The sequence below is a fragment of the Cariama cristata genome, unplaced genomic scaffold (genome assembly GCF_000690535.1).
Source record: "Cariama cristata isolate BGI_N322 unplaced genomic scaffold, ASM69053v1 scaffold7877, whole genome shotgun sequence".
In the NCBI taxonomy this organism is placed as follows: Eukaryota; Metazoa; Chordata; class Aves; order Cariamiformes; family Cariamidae; genus Cariama; species Cariama cristata.
Window position 1 is genome coordinate 782 of NW_009624863.1, and position 16,155 is coordinate 16,936.

The window sequence follows — 16,155 nt, forward strand, 5'->3', positions numbered from 1 at the left end:
AGGAGTACAGGGTGTAGATAAACATGGTGTTACATTCTCCCCTCTTTTTAAAGAGCTTAATTATCTGGACTTGTCTGGCTAGATCAGGACTTCTCCATCAAGCTAAAAGGCTGGGCTGTTGACATCTTTCTCCCTCCATTAAAGGTAGTTCATGTTTACTGGCAGCACCCACTGTTCGGAGCATGCAAGGTCTACGCAGAGAGAGAGGTACCACTGCAGTAGGAAGACCTTCCAGTCTCCTCTAGTCCTGGGCTTTTGAGACAGGACTGCCTGCTGCTGGTGCTGTCGACCACCGGCAAGCAAAGGCTTCCGGCAGGCAACAGGTTAGCCGTAGCTGTGTGCCGAGAGATGGAGGCAGCCGGTGTCAGCTTGCTTCCCTCCAGCCTCCCGGCCGCTGCTGCCCAGTGATAGAGCAGGCGCTGCTGTCCTTTTTCATGGCTGAGAGAAAGCAAATAAGCAAAGGTGCGTGTGTGTGTGAGTGAGTGTGAGCGTCTGTGTGTCTGCACAGAAAAGGGAGAGAGGCTAGCAAACATGGATTCAGGATTTTCGGCTCCCCAGTGGCTGTGCAAAGGAATGAAAGGTCTGCATCAAGGTAAGGAGTCCTAATCCAGCTGGAGTGGTACACTCCACTCGGGGGAAGAGAAGTGGGGGTTGGGAGGTGGAGGGGCCAGGGTAAGAGACAGTGCAAGATGAGGAGGAAGCAGGGAGACAAAAGGGAGCAAGAAAGAGAGAGAGGCTCTCGCCCCCTTCTCTCCCCTCCTCCCTCTTCGAGGTGGGCTGAGAAATTTCTAATCAGCACTTGCAGTCCCTTTCCTCCCAGCAATAATTTCTCTCTGTCCTTTGTTTGTCTTTAATTTTTGGCTCTTGCATTTATCTTTTGTTTGGTTTTGTGCATTGTGACTTCTTACTGCAATTTCAAAAAATCCTGCTTGAGGTACAATGGATTTGGTTTGGCTTCTCTTCCTCCTGCCCTGCTCTCCCACGTGCCTAAAGATGGTATTTTAATTACAACAGCAAAAAGATGAAGAGCAGGTCCCCCTTTATTCCTTTCTGTGAAGTGACACGGGTTAGGATATGTGTGGGACTGTGTCCTTCTCATTCTAGAAAAAGAAGGTACAATTTGTCAGGTATGCTTAAGACCCTGTGTAAAGCTGATTCTTGTAAACTACTAAGTGGAGCTTGATTCTGGAATGAATCCTCCCCTTGTGTTTACCGTTATTAATTATTAATTTAAATATTAATTATTCTTATTAATGCTGTAATTCCTAGTGCATTTAAAACTAGAGAGAAGTGTTGCACTGGAGACTAAATTCCAGTTTTACTTACAGAACAAGCAGAGCAAATTTTTCCACCTCAAGACTCAGGCTAAGCTTGGAAAGATTACAGTTAGAAGACTGTCCCCATTAAATTGTGACTGTCCCCATTAAATTGTGATCTTCTCTCCCTGTTAAGCAGTTTTTCCCCAATAATTTAGCACTTGGTACTTGTTTACTCTCCCTATGCAGAAGAGCCATTACAATGCAGTGGTGTAGTACAAAGGTGGGTAGATTTACTACCTCTGCTTTCCCAGCCACAGTTTAGGAGAGCAAGCTGAGGGGGCATCCTGGAGCACAGTTGTGCTTTGCTGTTTCCTGGCCAACTTGACTAGACTTCTTGGGAAGGCAGGGAAATGGATGGATGGACTGTTTTATCTGCCTTGGTTTAGACTATTCATCTGACTTCCCTTGGCTGGCTGCATGCAGCATAAGCATAGTATAACTGGGAAGAAGTCTCATGTTTTTCTTACTTTTTATTCCTGTGAGATCACCTTGAGTGGGACTGGCAGCAGTGGAAATCCCAATGCCATCCCAAGGACGGGTGTTATGGCTTGGCGTTACAAGGCTTGGAGAGACTCTTCCCATTTCTTTTCCTTCGTTCTCAGGCTTCTGAGTGATAGTTCTGGGAAGGATTTCTGGGATGCTGAACCAAGACTGTGAACCAGGAGCTGTCTGATGATTGTAACAGCTTTCAGACAGTGATAAGACAGGGTGGATTTGATCTGGTGGCCAAAGCTGAGATAATTCACCTGAAAACATCCAGAGTGACTTTTGTGAATGTGTGAAAAGGGCAGGTTGTAAGAGAGTGTAATGAATGCAGGGAAGCTGGTAAAGGGAAACCGATGCCAAGAAAAGCCCATGAAATGTCTTGAGCTCTTGCGAAAGCCCTTATGCAGTCCTTGGCGTTTCAGGGCTGTGTACTTCCCTAGAGAAGTCAGGAGCGTGGGGTATCTGGGGACAGCATCACAGAGAATGGAAAAGAGCAAGGAATAGTCCAATGTTTACTGCAGTTAGTTTGCAGAGTTTGGGCTGTGTCCTACATGGAGTGTTTTTGTATTGAGGTTCTGTGCTGTGAGTAGTGGGTGTGCAAGGCCATGATTTTCTCCGACTGCCTTGGTTTTGCCCCCTTCCAGGTTAAGCAGTTAGGGAGGTGAAATTCTTGGGTTTGCTATGGAGCTGTAAAAAGCAGTGCCGTGATTTTACCTCAGCTGCAGCTGACCTGTTTAGGCATTGGTTTCTGGCTGGCTAAAAAAGTTGACAATTAGTGGCCACAGAGCTAAGAACACTAAGTCTGATAGGGACCAGACCAAGACATCCAATTCATTTCCTGTAAGGCACTCAACACAGTCTGATGGTGATGAGTTTTGCTGATAAATTGCACGGATTGGATCTAGTCCAGCATGAGTAGGCAAGAATCTGTACAGCACGACCTGGGTGATCCCACTGGCTCTCTGTTCACCTGTTTACACAGCTGTTTATCATCTCTGACTCTTCAGTCTCCAAGCCCAGATCTTGCACTTCCCGATTCAGGCTTGATCCACATTTGAAAGTATGGATGATGTGGCTGTGTTCAGCAGTGAGGGAAAGAACACTTTTAATTGCTGCATAGTAGCCAAGACACAAAAAAGAAAGATATAGCATCCTTTTGCCCAACAGTTTATTTTGTTTGGGGAAGTGATATAAACTGCCCTAGGAGCACTGTCTCTTACCAATGAATGTGCTTTTCTGCCAAAGTCCTTAGGTATATTCTGGGTGTAGTTTTCCTGAGGTGCCTGGTTCAGGGCCTGAGGACTTCCATTCTGTGTGCACAACTGCCAGTCCTGTCAATAAAGGTGCCTGAAATTGGGGGATGTAATTTTTGTAGTTTCATAGCATCAGCTGCATTGCCTCAAGCAAGTGGTCGTGGGAGCCAAGTAATTGCAAAGAAAGAGATGCGATACATGCATAGATAGGGAGACCCGTTCTGACGTGAAGAATTACGTGTGCTGCCTTCTCTTGGACTCAGATCTTCTCTTACATGCTAGAAGGATGCAGTCTGAGACCTATTACACTGAACTACGGTATTTGGCTTTGCCATTATTTGCAGGGATTAGTGCTTTAGATCAACTTTGTTCTAACTAGATGATCTTTAAGGTCCCTTCCAACCCGAACCATTCTATGATTCTATTCATAAGGCTAACTTAAGGCTGTGTAGTGAAGGTAAATCTTCCTGGGATTCATCTAGCCTCAGGGAGGCATAGGCTCCTCCAGAGGGCAACTGGAAAGCAAGAGCCCAAGTTACTACCTCTCAGTTGCCTTCTCTTTTTTACTCATGGAAGGCGCTTATGAAGATCAGGCTCACAAGGCTCAAATGTGCCTTTACAAATATCCCCTCTATAATCACTTCCTGGAATTTTCTTTAATCACCACTAAAATGTATTAGCGATAGCTTGTGTGTAATGTTGATTGCATATTTTGAATGCATAATCTGAGGATAGTTTTGGAAAAGAGTCAGAGAAAGGAGACAAATAGACATTGGCAATGAGAAACAGAAAAAAACCATACAATTATATTTCTGAAGTGTGATTATTTTTAAGCTCATTCTCTGGGAGTGTATATATACACATGCACAGACACACAAATCCATGTATTCTCTTTATTTTTTGAGGGTAAGAATATCTGTGTTTTTAAGATGCAGTTGATGAATATTTGCAGACCTTTTTCTGGGGATTTAGGAGAACCAGAAAGAAGGAAAGCAAAATTGTCACGTAGTCATGAGACTCCCACGAGCTGGATTTTTATTGTGAAAGTTCAAACATTGTGAAAGTCACAATGAACAGGTTGCTTCTCTGGAGTGCAGAATTACATTTCCATGCTGATTTTGAAATAAGGGCTGATCTTGCTCTGTCTGCAAGAGTCAAAACATAGCAGAGCACAATTCAGTTTCTTTTTAGTCCTACTTGTATTAAACTAGACAAAGAGCTGCCATGGTGCTGTCACTAAGCTTGTCATCCTTTTTCACATCTTTCACTCTTTTTTGCTCTGCTGTATAAACAGCCCAGAGTTCTGTCCTGTGATACATCTGAGCCTTTCCTTATCCTGGCTAGTCTCTTGAAGATTTTCAAGGTCAGCTGTTTCTTCTTGAAGTTGAGGAAGCCCAAGCAGACCTCTGTAATTCACGTGCATGGACATAACTGATAGGTGTGAAGCCACCATCTTGTTTTCAGGCAGTCGAACATCCTGTTGGCCTTTTTGATGGATGCTGTTAGAGCAGTGACGTACTACATGAATTCATTCCGATCATTTTTTTGGCAGAGGAAGTAACAGGTGTATAATTTCCCAGTTCAGCCATATATAATTATATATAATTTGACTTAAATAGATCTAGAGTTTCCACTGCTCCAGTCTCTAAATCTGAGGCACTGTGTTGTTCTTAAATGCTATTTCTGAAAAGGATCCGAAAATAATACTTCAAAAGTTAATAAAGAGCTTGGGATAGGATATAGAAGATGCCAGATAATTTACTGCACATCTCCCAAGTGCTTTTGGGTAGAAAAGGAATTCCTGTGTTTTCCCAAAAGCTGCTTTTCTTTTCTTTTCTTGGTATAGACATTCACATGGGGGTAGGGTGGGGAAGGTTAGTCAGATGAGAATTTGCTAAAGCTCAGCTAATCATTTATTAAAGCAGTCCCTGGCTTGCCAAACTCATTAATCTCATTAACAGAGAAGGAGGGCTACGGTGCATGGTTAGCTGAAAGCACTGTGTTTACTGAGCAGCGTACTTCGTTCACAAGGGAAAGAATTAAATATTCACTGTGTCACTGTTTTATCCCTGAAGCAGCGTGATGAGTCACTTGATCAGCTCATGTCACATGCTGGCTTTGGCCACGGACTGCGTGGGGTCAGGCATGGAGTTGCCAGATACAGGTCTGACCTGGACCCATTCATTTTTCAAGGTGTTCATCACATCTCTTGCATTTGAATGCAACCTGGGAAGCACAGGTCTCTGGAGTGGAGAGAATAAGACAATGTCACCACTTGGTTCATCTTGAGAAGCAAGTGGTGATGTTCTCTTAGTGCCACATGGCCCCTACATTTCTGCCCCTCTAGTTCCCAGGAACAGGAGGCCTGGCAGAAATGTCGCAGCTGCCACTTGACTTATCTTTCTGCCTGCGCCTTGGGAAAGTGGAGGAGCTGCCTCATGGCCCTGCCTTTCCTGTGGGAGCATCTTGTTGGGACCTCAGCTGTGTTCTGTGGTACTCTGGAGGACACCCACACTTCAGCGTTTGGATTTGGGTCCAGGCACTTCTGGCAAAACTAATGACATCTCCTGTGCAACTTCCACATGGCACAAGTATGATATGCATGATGTCGTGCATTCATTGCGTGCATAATATAGCATTCCTGTGCAAATGCCATAGCATCCTTGTGCACTGCAAGCCTTCACATAGTAGTCCCCATGGTCAAATCCTGCCTAGGTCAGTAACTCTTTGTTAGTATCAGTCACTATCTTGCCTCTCTGAAATATGCTTTCCCCATAGGTTCTGTCCATACTGTGTTTTTATTCCCTGACTGGTATTTATAGACTTCGTTGTGGTTTATAGTTTGGACATTGGTAACTTGTTGAAATGAATATTCAGTGTTGGTCCAGCCTCTTCACTTTCCTTTGGTTCAGACTCCTAATCATGAGATCTCTGCTTGCTTTTGATTTTCAGGTCTGCAACTGTCTCCAACTTGACCTTGTCCCTTCATGCCTGCTGTTGTTGTACTGTTGATGCATTTATTGCTCTCTGTCTGCTTTAAGCTCCAGTGCTTTAGTCTATGCCTTTTTTTTTCCCCATCCTAAAGATATCTCCTGTCATTTCACTTTCTTTTGCCAGCTTCCATCTCCTTTTCATCTCTAGATTCTGGAGCGGGTGGTTTATTTTTGCTGGCTCCATTTCCTCTCATCTCTACATCATTTCTTAATCTCCTGCAACCTGGCTCCAGCCCTTTGAAATTATTTTGACCTAGGCTGAGACACCTTCTTCGGCTTCTTCCAGCTGAACGTAAGCTTCCTACTTCAATGATTGTCATCCTGCTTATCCTTCTGCTTCCTATACTTACACTCATACGTTATCCTTACTCTGTCCGTTTTCTACTTTCTTGGCATTTGCCCTTCTCTCCTACTCCTTCCCCGCATCAGGAAGCCTTTCTTTGTCCTCAGTCTTTCATTCCTTCCTCAGCTTCTGCTAAGTCCATCAGCCCCTCCTGATGTTGTGCAAACATCCCCTTCTGCTTTATTCTCTTGAATATTTCCTTGTGTCTTGTTGTCTTTTTCACTGTGCACTGCTCTGGCCCTCGGGGTGTGTGGTAACTGGGTGTAGGGAGCTGCCGTCATCAACATTTCCCATCCTCAAACTGGTTCCCTTTTATCATACGAACTGCTGCTATCAGGTCCTGCTGCCCCTCAGCTGCAGAGAGTGCCTCTGGTTATAAAATTCCTCTTTCTCAGATGCCCCCTCCTTGCTCCTGGCTGTTCCTCCACAGGCCCCCACATCCCTACCTGGGAGGGTGTCACCCTGGTTTTCCAGTGTTGTGTAAGTGCTCTCAGTTGTTGCTGCCTGCAGCACAAGAAAGAGGAAAGCAATGAAGGGCATGTGTGGGAGGTTTCGGCCATTCCCCTGCGGGTAGATGGAGTACCTCACCCTCCCGAGGGCTCACTGCCGGCATTGCCTACTGACTCTCAGCTTCTCCCTAAGCTACACAAGGATATGGCAGCAGGCCCATGCGTCTTCTCTAGGGCATTAATACATCGACTCCAGGCTTCAGCTCTCCCGTCAGCTGGTAGATAAACATTATGTGTTCAGATCCATCTCCTCCCTGGAAATGTGAAAAACCTGAGTGTTTGGGCCATTTTTCTCCGCACCTCCCACATGGAGCAGTTTCTCTCAGTGCTACATGCCAGCCCTGGCAGGAGCTGTGCAATTTGGATCCACTCCTTCTTGCATCTCAAGAGTTTGGCAGAGCAAGCGGCATTAACTGGGCACCAGTGCACAACGGGCTGGGCCAGGCACTGTGTGCTGCCTGACTTTCAACAAGGAGGTGTGATGCCACCGATATTGGAAGGGGTGTGACTTATTGTGCATTAGGATTGTTATGAACTCAGGATCTGCCCCCTTGACTGACCTGCTGTAGAAGTGGAGTATGGCTATCCCTAAAATGTGTATTCCTTATTTGTGAACCTGCCACAGAAGCCATGAATTGTCGCGCCACTGTGTTAGGGTCTCTGCAGAGTGTAAGGACACTATATTTGAGCCTTCAGCCCCGTTGTGCTGTATTTTTCCTTGTGGCTGTAGGCTATGAAAAAAGCAAACTTAGTTCTACTGCCAACATCCATGCTTACATACATTGAGGAGTATTGCACCCTAGCACCTGGAACAGATAGACATTTTAATTTTATGTGCATGGGGAGAATGATGCTATGATAAATGCACTAGTTCCTTCTTCAAGCAATGCCAAAGTGTATAACACTCATGTTTTTGTCTTTTAGCTGAGGTGGAAGGCTTGCAGGTCACCGTGCCTGAGAAGAAGAAGGTGGCCATGTTGTTTCAGCCTGCTCTGCTTCGCTGCCATTTCTCTACTTCTTCCACCCAACCAGCTGTGGTACAGTGGAGGTTTAAATCTTACTGCCAGGACCGGGTGGGAGAAGCTTTGGGTATGGCGACTTCTGGTTTACAAACGATGAGCAAGAGGAACCTGGACTGGGATCCCTATCTGGACTGTGTGGACAGCAGGAGGACAGTCCGTGTCGTGGCCTCCAAACAAGGATCTGCCGTCACTATAGGGGACTTCTATAAGGAAAGAGATGTCAACATTGTCCACGGTAACTCTCCTACACCATTGATGTTTGGTTGGGGTTGGAATGGACCCTTAGCAATTTGGGATACTGGAGGCTGGCAGTAATTGTTCAGTTAACTCCCTTAGAAAAGGCTGCTGGAAGGGAACTGTTGTATGTCAGACATTTAGGATTCAACCAACGAACCCTAGACCCAAAGGCCATTTTCTTTGGCACTTCCCTTCATCTGACTCCGTATAGGTCTTCAACCCTGATACAGTATTCTTTTCCCTGTGATGAAGTGCGATGTTTTTATTCCTGGCTTCTGCATATTGCTCTGTATATAGATTTTCCTTAACAAAAGAGTGCCAGCAAGAGAGGTATGAATTCAGTCTCTGTGGGCTAGGTTGTAAACCTTGCAAACTCCACTGTTTTTTTTCCCAGTTCCAAAATACCAAAATTATCCTACACCTCCTGTTTGCTCAACTCTGTACTTTACCAGCTTACCTCCTGATGAACCTAAACCCGCACAGCCTTGGGCAGTGTGAAAGGAAAAGATTTCCATAGGGTGAAGTCAAGTTGGGTGGAGATGGCGGGTGGCAGGGTCCTTAAACATTTGGTCTGGAAGGCTGTGTGAGAAACCTTGTCCATCAAAAGTCGAAGGCTTCTGCTCAACTCAGGACATGACTTAGTCAGAAGTGGAGGCTCCTTGATGTGAAGAGCATGTGATGAGCCTCAGCAAGGAGAGTGCTTTCCTTTGTCTCCGTGTAAGCTCTTTGGCAGATGAGTGAAGTACTGTAGAGGAGACACTGTCTAAGCCCTTCTTGCACAGCACAAATACTGTTCGGACCTCAGGCCTTAGGTGATAGGAAGGACAGAGAGTGACATTAGTTACCCCTTCTGCTCTCAGCACTTGCAGAGTGAGCTGCCTCTGTGGCATTACCTGTCTTCCCACTTACAGCCACAGAGCCTGTTGTTTTTTCCTGAATACTGTGATATTCTGGACAAGGTTAATTCCTCTTCTTAGTAAGGAAATGAAATGGATTTGGGACGTGAAGACAGACCCAGTGCTTTCAACACTTCACTCTTCCTATAGGTGTTGGAGGGAAAGCCTGACTTTTCTTTTTTGCCTTTCAGATGCCGACCTTCAGATTGGAAAGTTGATGTGGGGAGACAGTGGGCTCTATTACTGCCTTATTATCACACCGGATGATGTGGAGGGCAAGAATGAAGAATCGGTGGAGCTGCTTGTGCTTGGTAAGCCTTCTTGCCAGATTGCTTTTTCAGCAGATAGCTGATGTATCTTTCCTTCTGCTCTCTCACTCTCTCTAGATATCTGTACACCATATTACTATGGGTGTAAGATCTATGTAAAACAGTCCCCGCAGTACCTTCACCATTGCCTTGCACCTTGTGCAGTTATTCACACCTAGGCAAAGTGGGTGGCAAACACTACCAAACCAGAATAGTAATGTTTACACCCACACTGCTCACACGTTACATAGGCGTAAATGACTACAGAAAATGCAGGGCTATGGAAAGTCAGAACCCTTGTTTTTAAGGCATAAAACAATAAACTTGCAGTAAAGTGAACGCTTGAGATAGAATTTTTAGAAATAGACACCCAGAAGTCATCAAATCATATGCTTTTTGCAGTCTTTTAACATTCCCTTTGTCCCACTTTTCTGATCTGTGAGGATGTTAAGAAGCATCGTGTTTATCTGCCTGAGTGTGTCAGTTTGGGAGATTTTTCTGTCTGCCTAATGATACTTGTCCAGTTAGAGGTGCAGTTTCACAGTCACCCTAATCAAGTCTAAGCTGGTGCTGCCACTAAAAAGACCTGTCCTCTCAGCGGTATGCATACTTGGCTCAGTTTCTGTTAAGTTCCCTTAAGCAGTGTAGTGAGCGGGATCAGTTCCTTTCCTGTTTGCAGAGTTAGCTTTCAGTGACGGCTTCCACAATCCAGCTTGCTGTAAAGGTCAAAAAAGCACCCATCCCAGCTAGGGTAGAAAAGCAGAGTGGGATGGGCCTTGCAGGGACATTTGTTGACACTGCCTTAAGCCAGCTGTAGTACTTCACCCCTAGACTGCCCTAGGGTGTAAGATGAGTAAGAAGAGTAAGATGAGTTTTTCCCAACTTACTTTAAGACCCGCTGACACCAGTGTTTGTCTGGTCAGCATACTTGCATCGTTCTTGGGTGTACAGATTCTGTACATCTTGTGCAGGAAATGTTAAAAAGCTGGGGTCTATAGTGTGTAGGTAATATGGAGAGGCATACGATAGAACATGTCTGTCAAGTGCCCTTGCTCTCATGGCCTAGGTCAGATTTTAGCTGGCGTTTATATTTGGAGCTGTAGTTGCATCACAAAGTAAACTAGATTGAATGAGTGAGTGACTGTAACAGTGCCATCACCTCCTCTCCTTCAGATGTCAGTAAAGCAATGGACAATTGGAGAATGGGTCCCTCCAGAAAACAGTGTCGTACCCCTGTTTAAATCCACAGTGTGACTGTGTATCATATGGTAGTTAATAACAGGCCCAAGACTGACCTGTGTTAGTTCAGGTGAGGTTATCTCTGCCAGGTGGCGGTTGTAGCTGTTATGTAGCTTCTCCAGAGGAGCTGTCTGTGGCTGCATGGTGAAGGGCTGCTGAATTTTGTCCCTTCTTCACCTTCCTGTCCAGGATTTGGTGTCTTCCTCTTACGTGTATCTACAACTGTGCTCAGACACCAGTGATGAAACAGTGCCATGGTAACAGGAAGAATCTGTTTTTCAGTGTGTACAGAAGACTATGTGGAGGGAAAACAAAGAAATACCCTCCTCTGAAGCTGGCTTGATAATGGCCCTGGCCCTAGTTCATTGTGGTTATACTGGGAGGAAACGTATAGCTTAGGCTGCATTACCTTGACCGCATCTGCTTTTCTGTTCATTACAGCGTGTGGGTCTGACCTTGCACTTTGTGCAGCGCTCTGCTAAGTTTGGCAGCAGCATGAAAGCATACTTGTCGTGGGCATACTTTGTTCTGCCTCATGCTGTTTGGCGCAGCTTGTGTGTATTTCTTTTTCTCGGTAGTGTGTACGGAGGCAACTTTCGGAGCGATTCCAGCTTTCGGAGCGATTCCAGGTTATCTACCCATTTCTCTTCCTCCCTTCCTCCATTCCTCCCTTCCTCCCTTTCTTCCTTCCCACCTTATTATTTTCCTTCTGCCTTTGCTGGTGTTTTTATTTCCCTTTCCTTTACCTCTCCCTATTGATGGCTAAAGGAGGAAGCAGCCAGTGGTGAGAATACCAGTTCTTAATATTCTGGCATCTTCTGGGACATTTTTTATGGCATCCCACTGCTTGGAGGGAGACAGTGAGGACAGATGTAGATTGAAATGATTGCACAGTCCTAGGGGACATGTGGTAAAAAGGTTTTATTTGCTGTTCTACTGTTTGCCACTCTGAGTGGAACCGAGATTGCCTGTTAGAGCGGTTGGAGCAGTGGAGGGATAGCCTCTGCAAAAGACACTACGATTCCCACAGCACATTGCTTTTTGCTCCCTGCTGCCGGTGGTCTTTCAAATACAATTTACATTGCTTATTTTGGGGCTGCTGCATGATTTAAGCTTAGATTAGAATTTTGCATAGAGCAGAGGTTCTGCCCACTCACGTTATCAGTGAGGGAAGACAGAGAAATCAGAATGGAAAAGGAAATAGGAAAATATCCCTTCAGGTCGTTTCATATTAATGCCAAGATGGAAGGTGTGTTTAGGTTAGAGAAAGATACTGCTGGAGAGGGCAATTTAATATCACATAGAAACCTTGAAACGTCTGAGAGGCAAAAGTGGTAGATACCTAATAGCATCAATAAACTAATGGAAATATACTTAGCTAAAAGTGGAGGAACCTGCTTTTATACGGTGAATTGCACCATTAAAAATTGGTCAAAAGCTGCTTTATGACAACTTGGAGCAAAATCCAAAACCTGAGCAAATTACAGTATTCCTTTTTTCTTAGGGAAGCAATCACAAAGACTTCCAGTGAAGTCTAAGTAGCGAGTCAGCCTGGGTCATGATGGGATTGGATGTTGAGTTTTGTCACGTGAATGTGTCATGTTGACACACAAAGCGGCTGGACAACTGTAGGTAGCATCAGAGAATCCCATGTGCTGTCTTCAATTCAGGCCTATTTCAGAAAAGCATATAAGCATTTATTTATATCCATTTGTGCTCAGCAAAGCTGATAGGATTTATAAAGCATACCTGATGTTAAGCATGCCCTTATGTGCTTTGCTGAAAAGACCATTCAGTAGGTTTTGCTTAGTCAGGGACTTTAACCCTCTCTAACAGAATCAGTGCAGGCAAGGGAAGAGGGGTAGTAACCTCTGTGCCTCAGAAACACAGAAGGAGATTGGCTGGGAGTGAACCTCCTGTAGAGTAATGAAAGAATTTTAATTAAAAAGTACTATTACACTTTTAAGTATTTGTATTTTGGTGGTGTTTGGAATCTCCAAACAGGGTCTTGCATGCTGGAAACTCAATAAATGCTGCTTCTGCTCCAGCAGGAGTAGACTAGTACAGAGCTTAGCAATTCCACAACAGGAGTCAAGTGGTGCTCTCTGCACTCGTGTGTCTTACTAGAAATGTAGAACCCTTTGCTGACATTACAGCTGGACTAGTGAATCCATTAGCAACTTTATACATTTTTATTTTTTAGAACTAATGTGATCGCATCAAAAAGGCTGAATCCTAAATTTAAGAAAGTCTACATTTCTGTGCTAGGAGCTAGCAGCTGAGTGTCCTGCTTCTTGAAACAGACAGTGCAATTAACCAAATTGTTACTCGTAGGCCCTGTGCACTGCTTTTTATATGAAAATGTCAGTGGGCTTCAGTAAAGTCATTCATTGCAGCTTTTGTTGAAGGGAACTGCACATGTACCAATGCAGTGGATGCAGGGTGTCTGGACTAACCATTGAATCAGAAGTACAGGGCAGTGTCAGCGGATACCCCATCCTAGCTTCATGTGACCCACCTCACATCAGGAGACAGTCTAGCTTAATTGCATGGGATTGCCTATAACCCAATAAGCCTTTCTGAGAGCCAGAATTTACCGGTCAGGTGCAGGGTCCTGTGAAAACAGCTATACTGCTCCCTTGCCCAGCTAGTACAGCTATAGAGCAATGGCTGTAGGTGCAGCTAGGCACAGCTGGCTACCCTGAAATGTGTAGGTCTGTGCAAGCTTGGCAACGTTTGTATTTTGAGATTTTACATAGCTTAGACATGCTTCATGCAATGGTGGTTTCATTCCTAAGGACGTGTCAAGTTCCTGGAAGAGGCAGGGAAGTGATCCACTAATCCCAGTTGTTGATTTGATACTTTGGTTAGTGATCCATGTGCTTTTCTAGACAGCTACTGCCTGCTTTTTTTTCCATCCAATTCAGCAGCTAATACTACATAAATTATATATTAGTGAAATATTATTTTATAATGAATCTTTTAGAAGTTTCAGCTTCTAGCGTTGTTATGCTTCAAATAACAACAATTAGCACTTGAGGTTTTTGTTAATTTCTGTAGTCAGCTAGCACTTAACATTGGTAAACTCACGTTTGGTAGTTTGTATTACCAGCCAATATTGTTATAGGCTAAACCCAAAATTTGTTAAGTCTAACACACAGAGAATGCAGATACATATACACATAGCATATTGCACAGTAATTAATGTACTAATAGAGACATGCGTTGGCTTTCAGAGAGGATAAATCTCTACTGGGACGTGTGTGTATGACATGCAATGCTAATAACACAGTTCTTACTCAGCAAAGTGACTCAATAGCTGGTATAAATATAGCCAGGTTTGGAGTCTCTTGTGTGCCAGGAGATACTTTATTATAAAAGTTGATGTGATTTCAGAGATGGAAAAGTTCTTGGCAAAATTCTCCCTTACAAGACGATGGTTTTAGGATTTCTCTCTGTTTCGCTGGAAAGCTGCCAGTAGCGTCCAAGCCAGTACTTGGTCACAGCAGTTGGCAGAGGTGTCAGAGCTATTCGCCATGTGTTGGGGATGAGAGGGCCAGATCTCAGCCGGGGAGGTGTCTGTAAGCAACTTCACAGTGAGGGCTCTCTGACCTTTAGCTGTGCCTTCGTGACCGAAGGTGGGTAGTGCCAGCAGGCGAAGGAAGCAATTGGCATGAGAGCCCTCCACTTAAAAATCCAGAAAAAGCGTTGATGCCAGGAAGGCCGCTGGTGTCCTTCCACCCCCAAAGTGCTCGTCCTGTCCTCGCTAGGGTCTACTGCCCTGCTCCGGACCACTGTGCTTCCACCTTTGTAATCTGGGTCCAATCTCCCTTGTCCTAGCCCAGCCTACTCCTAGTTAGTTATTTCACGCCATTTAGAAGTGCTACTTGTTGCCAAGGTTTTTTACCCCTCTTTTCCTCCTTATTTGCCAGCGACAGCCACACGCTGCTCACAAAGGAGACTGGCGTGATTAAAAGACCTCCGTTACCAAGGTAGCCATGGTAACAGCCTCCTTGGAGGTCTTTGTTGCCTGCTAAAACTTTGATCTCCAAGAAGGGCTGCTGCTGTTTCTCCCTCCAATTGAAGGGAAGGATGGGAAGAAAGGATAAAGTTTACTCCGAGCAGAGTAAGCACGAAGGAGCTCTTTGCAGAGCTATGCTCTCCCAGTAAATCTCACAGCAGCTTACTTGGAAAAGTATCTGATTTACAAGGGCCACACTTCCTCTCCTATGCTTTCCAGCCTCCCCTCAGGGCAGTGTCCTCTGCCAGGGGCCTCTTGCTGTGGCATGACTTGGCAAATTTTCCTGCCACTGAGGAAGAACTAGTTTCCTCTGTAGCTCCTGCCTCCTATGGTCCCACTACTGCAGGTAGGGCTGCGCGGGCAGACCTCAACAGGTAAACCAATTCAACTGTTATTCCCATATTTACCCAATAATTCTCACATTCGTGCAATTGCCAGTACATACCATGTGCCCCTGTTTACCCAATAGCCATACTCCAGACTGAACCTGCACCTACTTTATTCATGTCATCATTTCTTTTCAGCTACACCACTTACCCTAATTATTTTTGTGTCTCTTCTCTGCAGACTCTCTGCTAATTGTCTGCTTGACTCCAGATCCTCCCTGATCTGCTGCTGTTTGCTCTCTCGCTCTGTCACCCACCCGCCTCCTGTGTATGAACTCCTGTCCTCACTCACCTCTTCTGTATCTGCCCCTCCTGGAGCCACTCTGCACCCCCTCAGCTTTTCCGCTCCCATTCCTCCTCCTACCCTCTACTGCTGCACTCTGCCAGTGTAAATGAGGGGCTTGCGGCTTCCCTTGTGCTTCGAGGCTGGTCGGGGTCTGGGGCGTGCGGGGTGCCCGGTGAGAGGCCACTGTGGGTGGGTAAAGCCCCACAGCGGCACAGTGGGAATAGAGATGGGAGCGTGTCCCAGATCTGTGCTGGAATGAGGACAAGCTCCTAGCTCCGACAGAGCCACCCAGGACAACCCTGGTAAATGGGGCCATTGTCTATTCCCTGTTTCCTCTGGGAGTGTCTGCTGGGGCTCTGTGGTGAGAGCTTGCACAGAGGACACGTAGCCCTTGCAGGTGGGGGCACAGAGCTGCGACTCTGCAGCCGTGCCCAGCCATGTCTCGGAGTGCCCATGGTCCTCTTTCTCAGGTGGACAGAGCTGCCGTGCAGAGGTGGTGTGGCCAGATGGTCTCTTGGCAGGATGTTTTACTAATCTGTTTTCTCTCCACCAATTGCTATCTAGCCCCAGCCCTCCACCTTGAAGTTTCCTTAAAAAAAGACAAGAGAGAAGGCAGGTGAGGTTAACAGCTGTGGAAGGAGCAGCCTGGGCACAGGGAGCCGGGAGAATGCCAGCCATGGATGCTGTGGCTGCCTCCTGGCTGGGGTTTCAGCCATGGGTCCAAAAGGAGGCCTTATTCGCTGAAACCCTGCCCTCTCTGCCACCGCTTCGGGCACCGTGCGACCCACCGTGGTGCCATCCTGGGCTCCCCTCTGCCAGCTACCCCCTGGCTTTGGGCTGCGCCCATGCCCGGGCCT

At 45.8% G+C, this 16,155-nt stretch overlaps 1 protein-coding gene across 1 annotated transcript in view; it reads left to right on the forward strand.

Moving 5' to 3' along the window:
* Positions 1–531: 531 nt before the first annotated feature.
* Positions 532–16,155, forward strand: part of LOC104164115 (immunoglobulin-like domain-containing receptor 2) — a 33,781-nt gene continuing 18,157 nt past the window's right edge. The window contains 3 exon segments of the mRNA XM_009703345.1: positions 532–592; positions 7,828–8,160; positions 9,250–9,369. Coding sequence (XP_009701647.1) covers positions 532–592; positions 7,828–8,160; positions 9,250–9,369 — 514 coding nt within the window.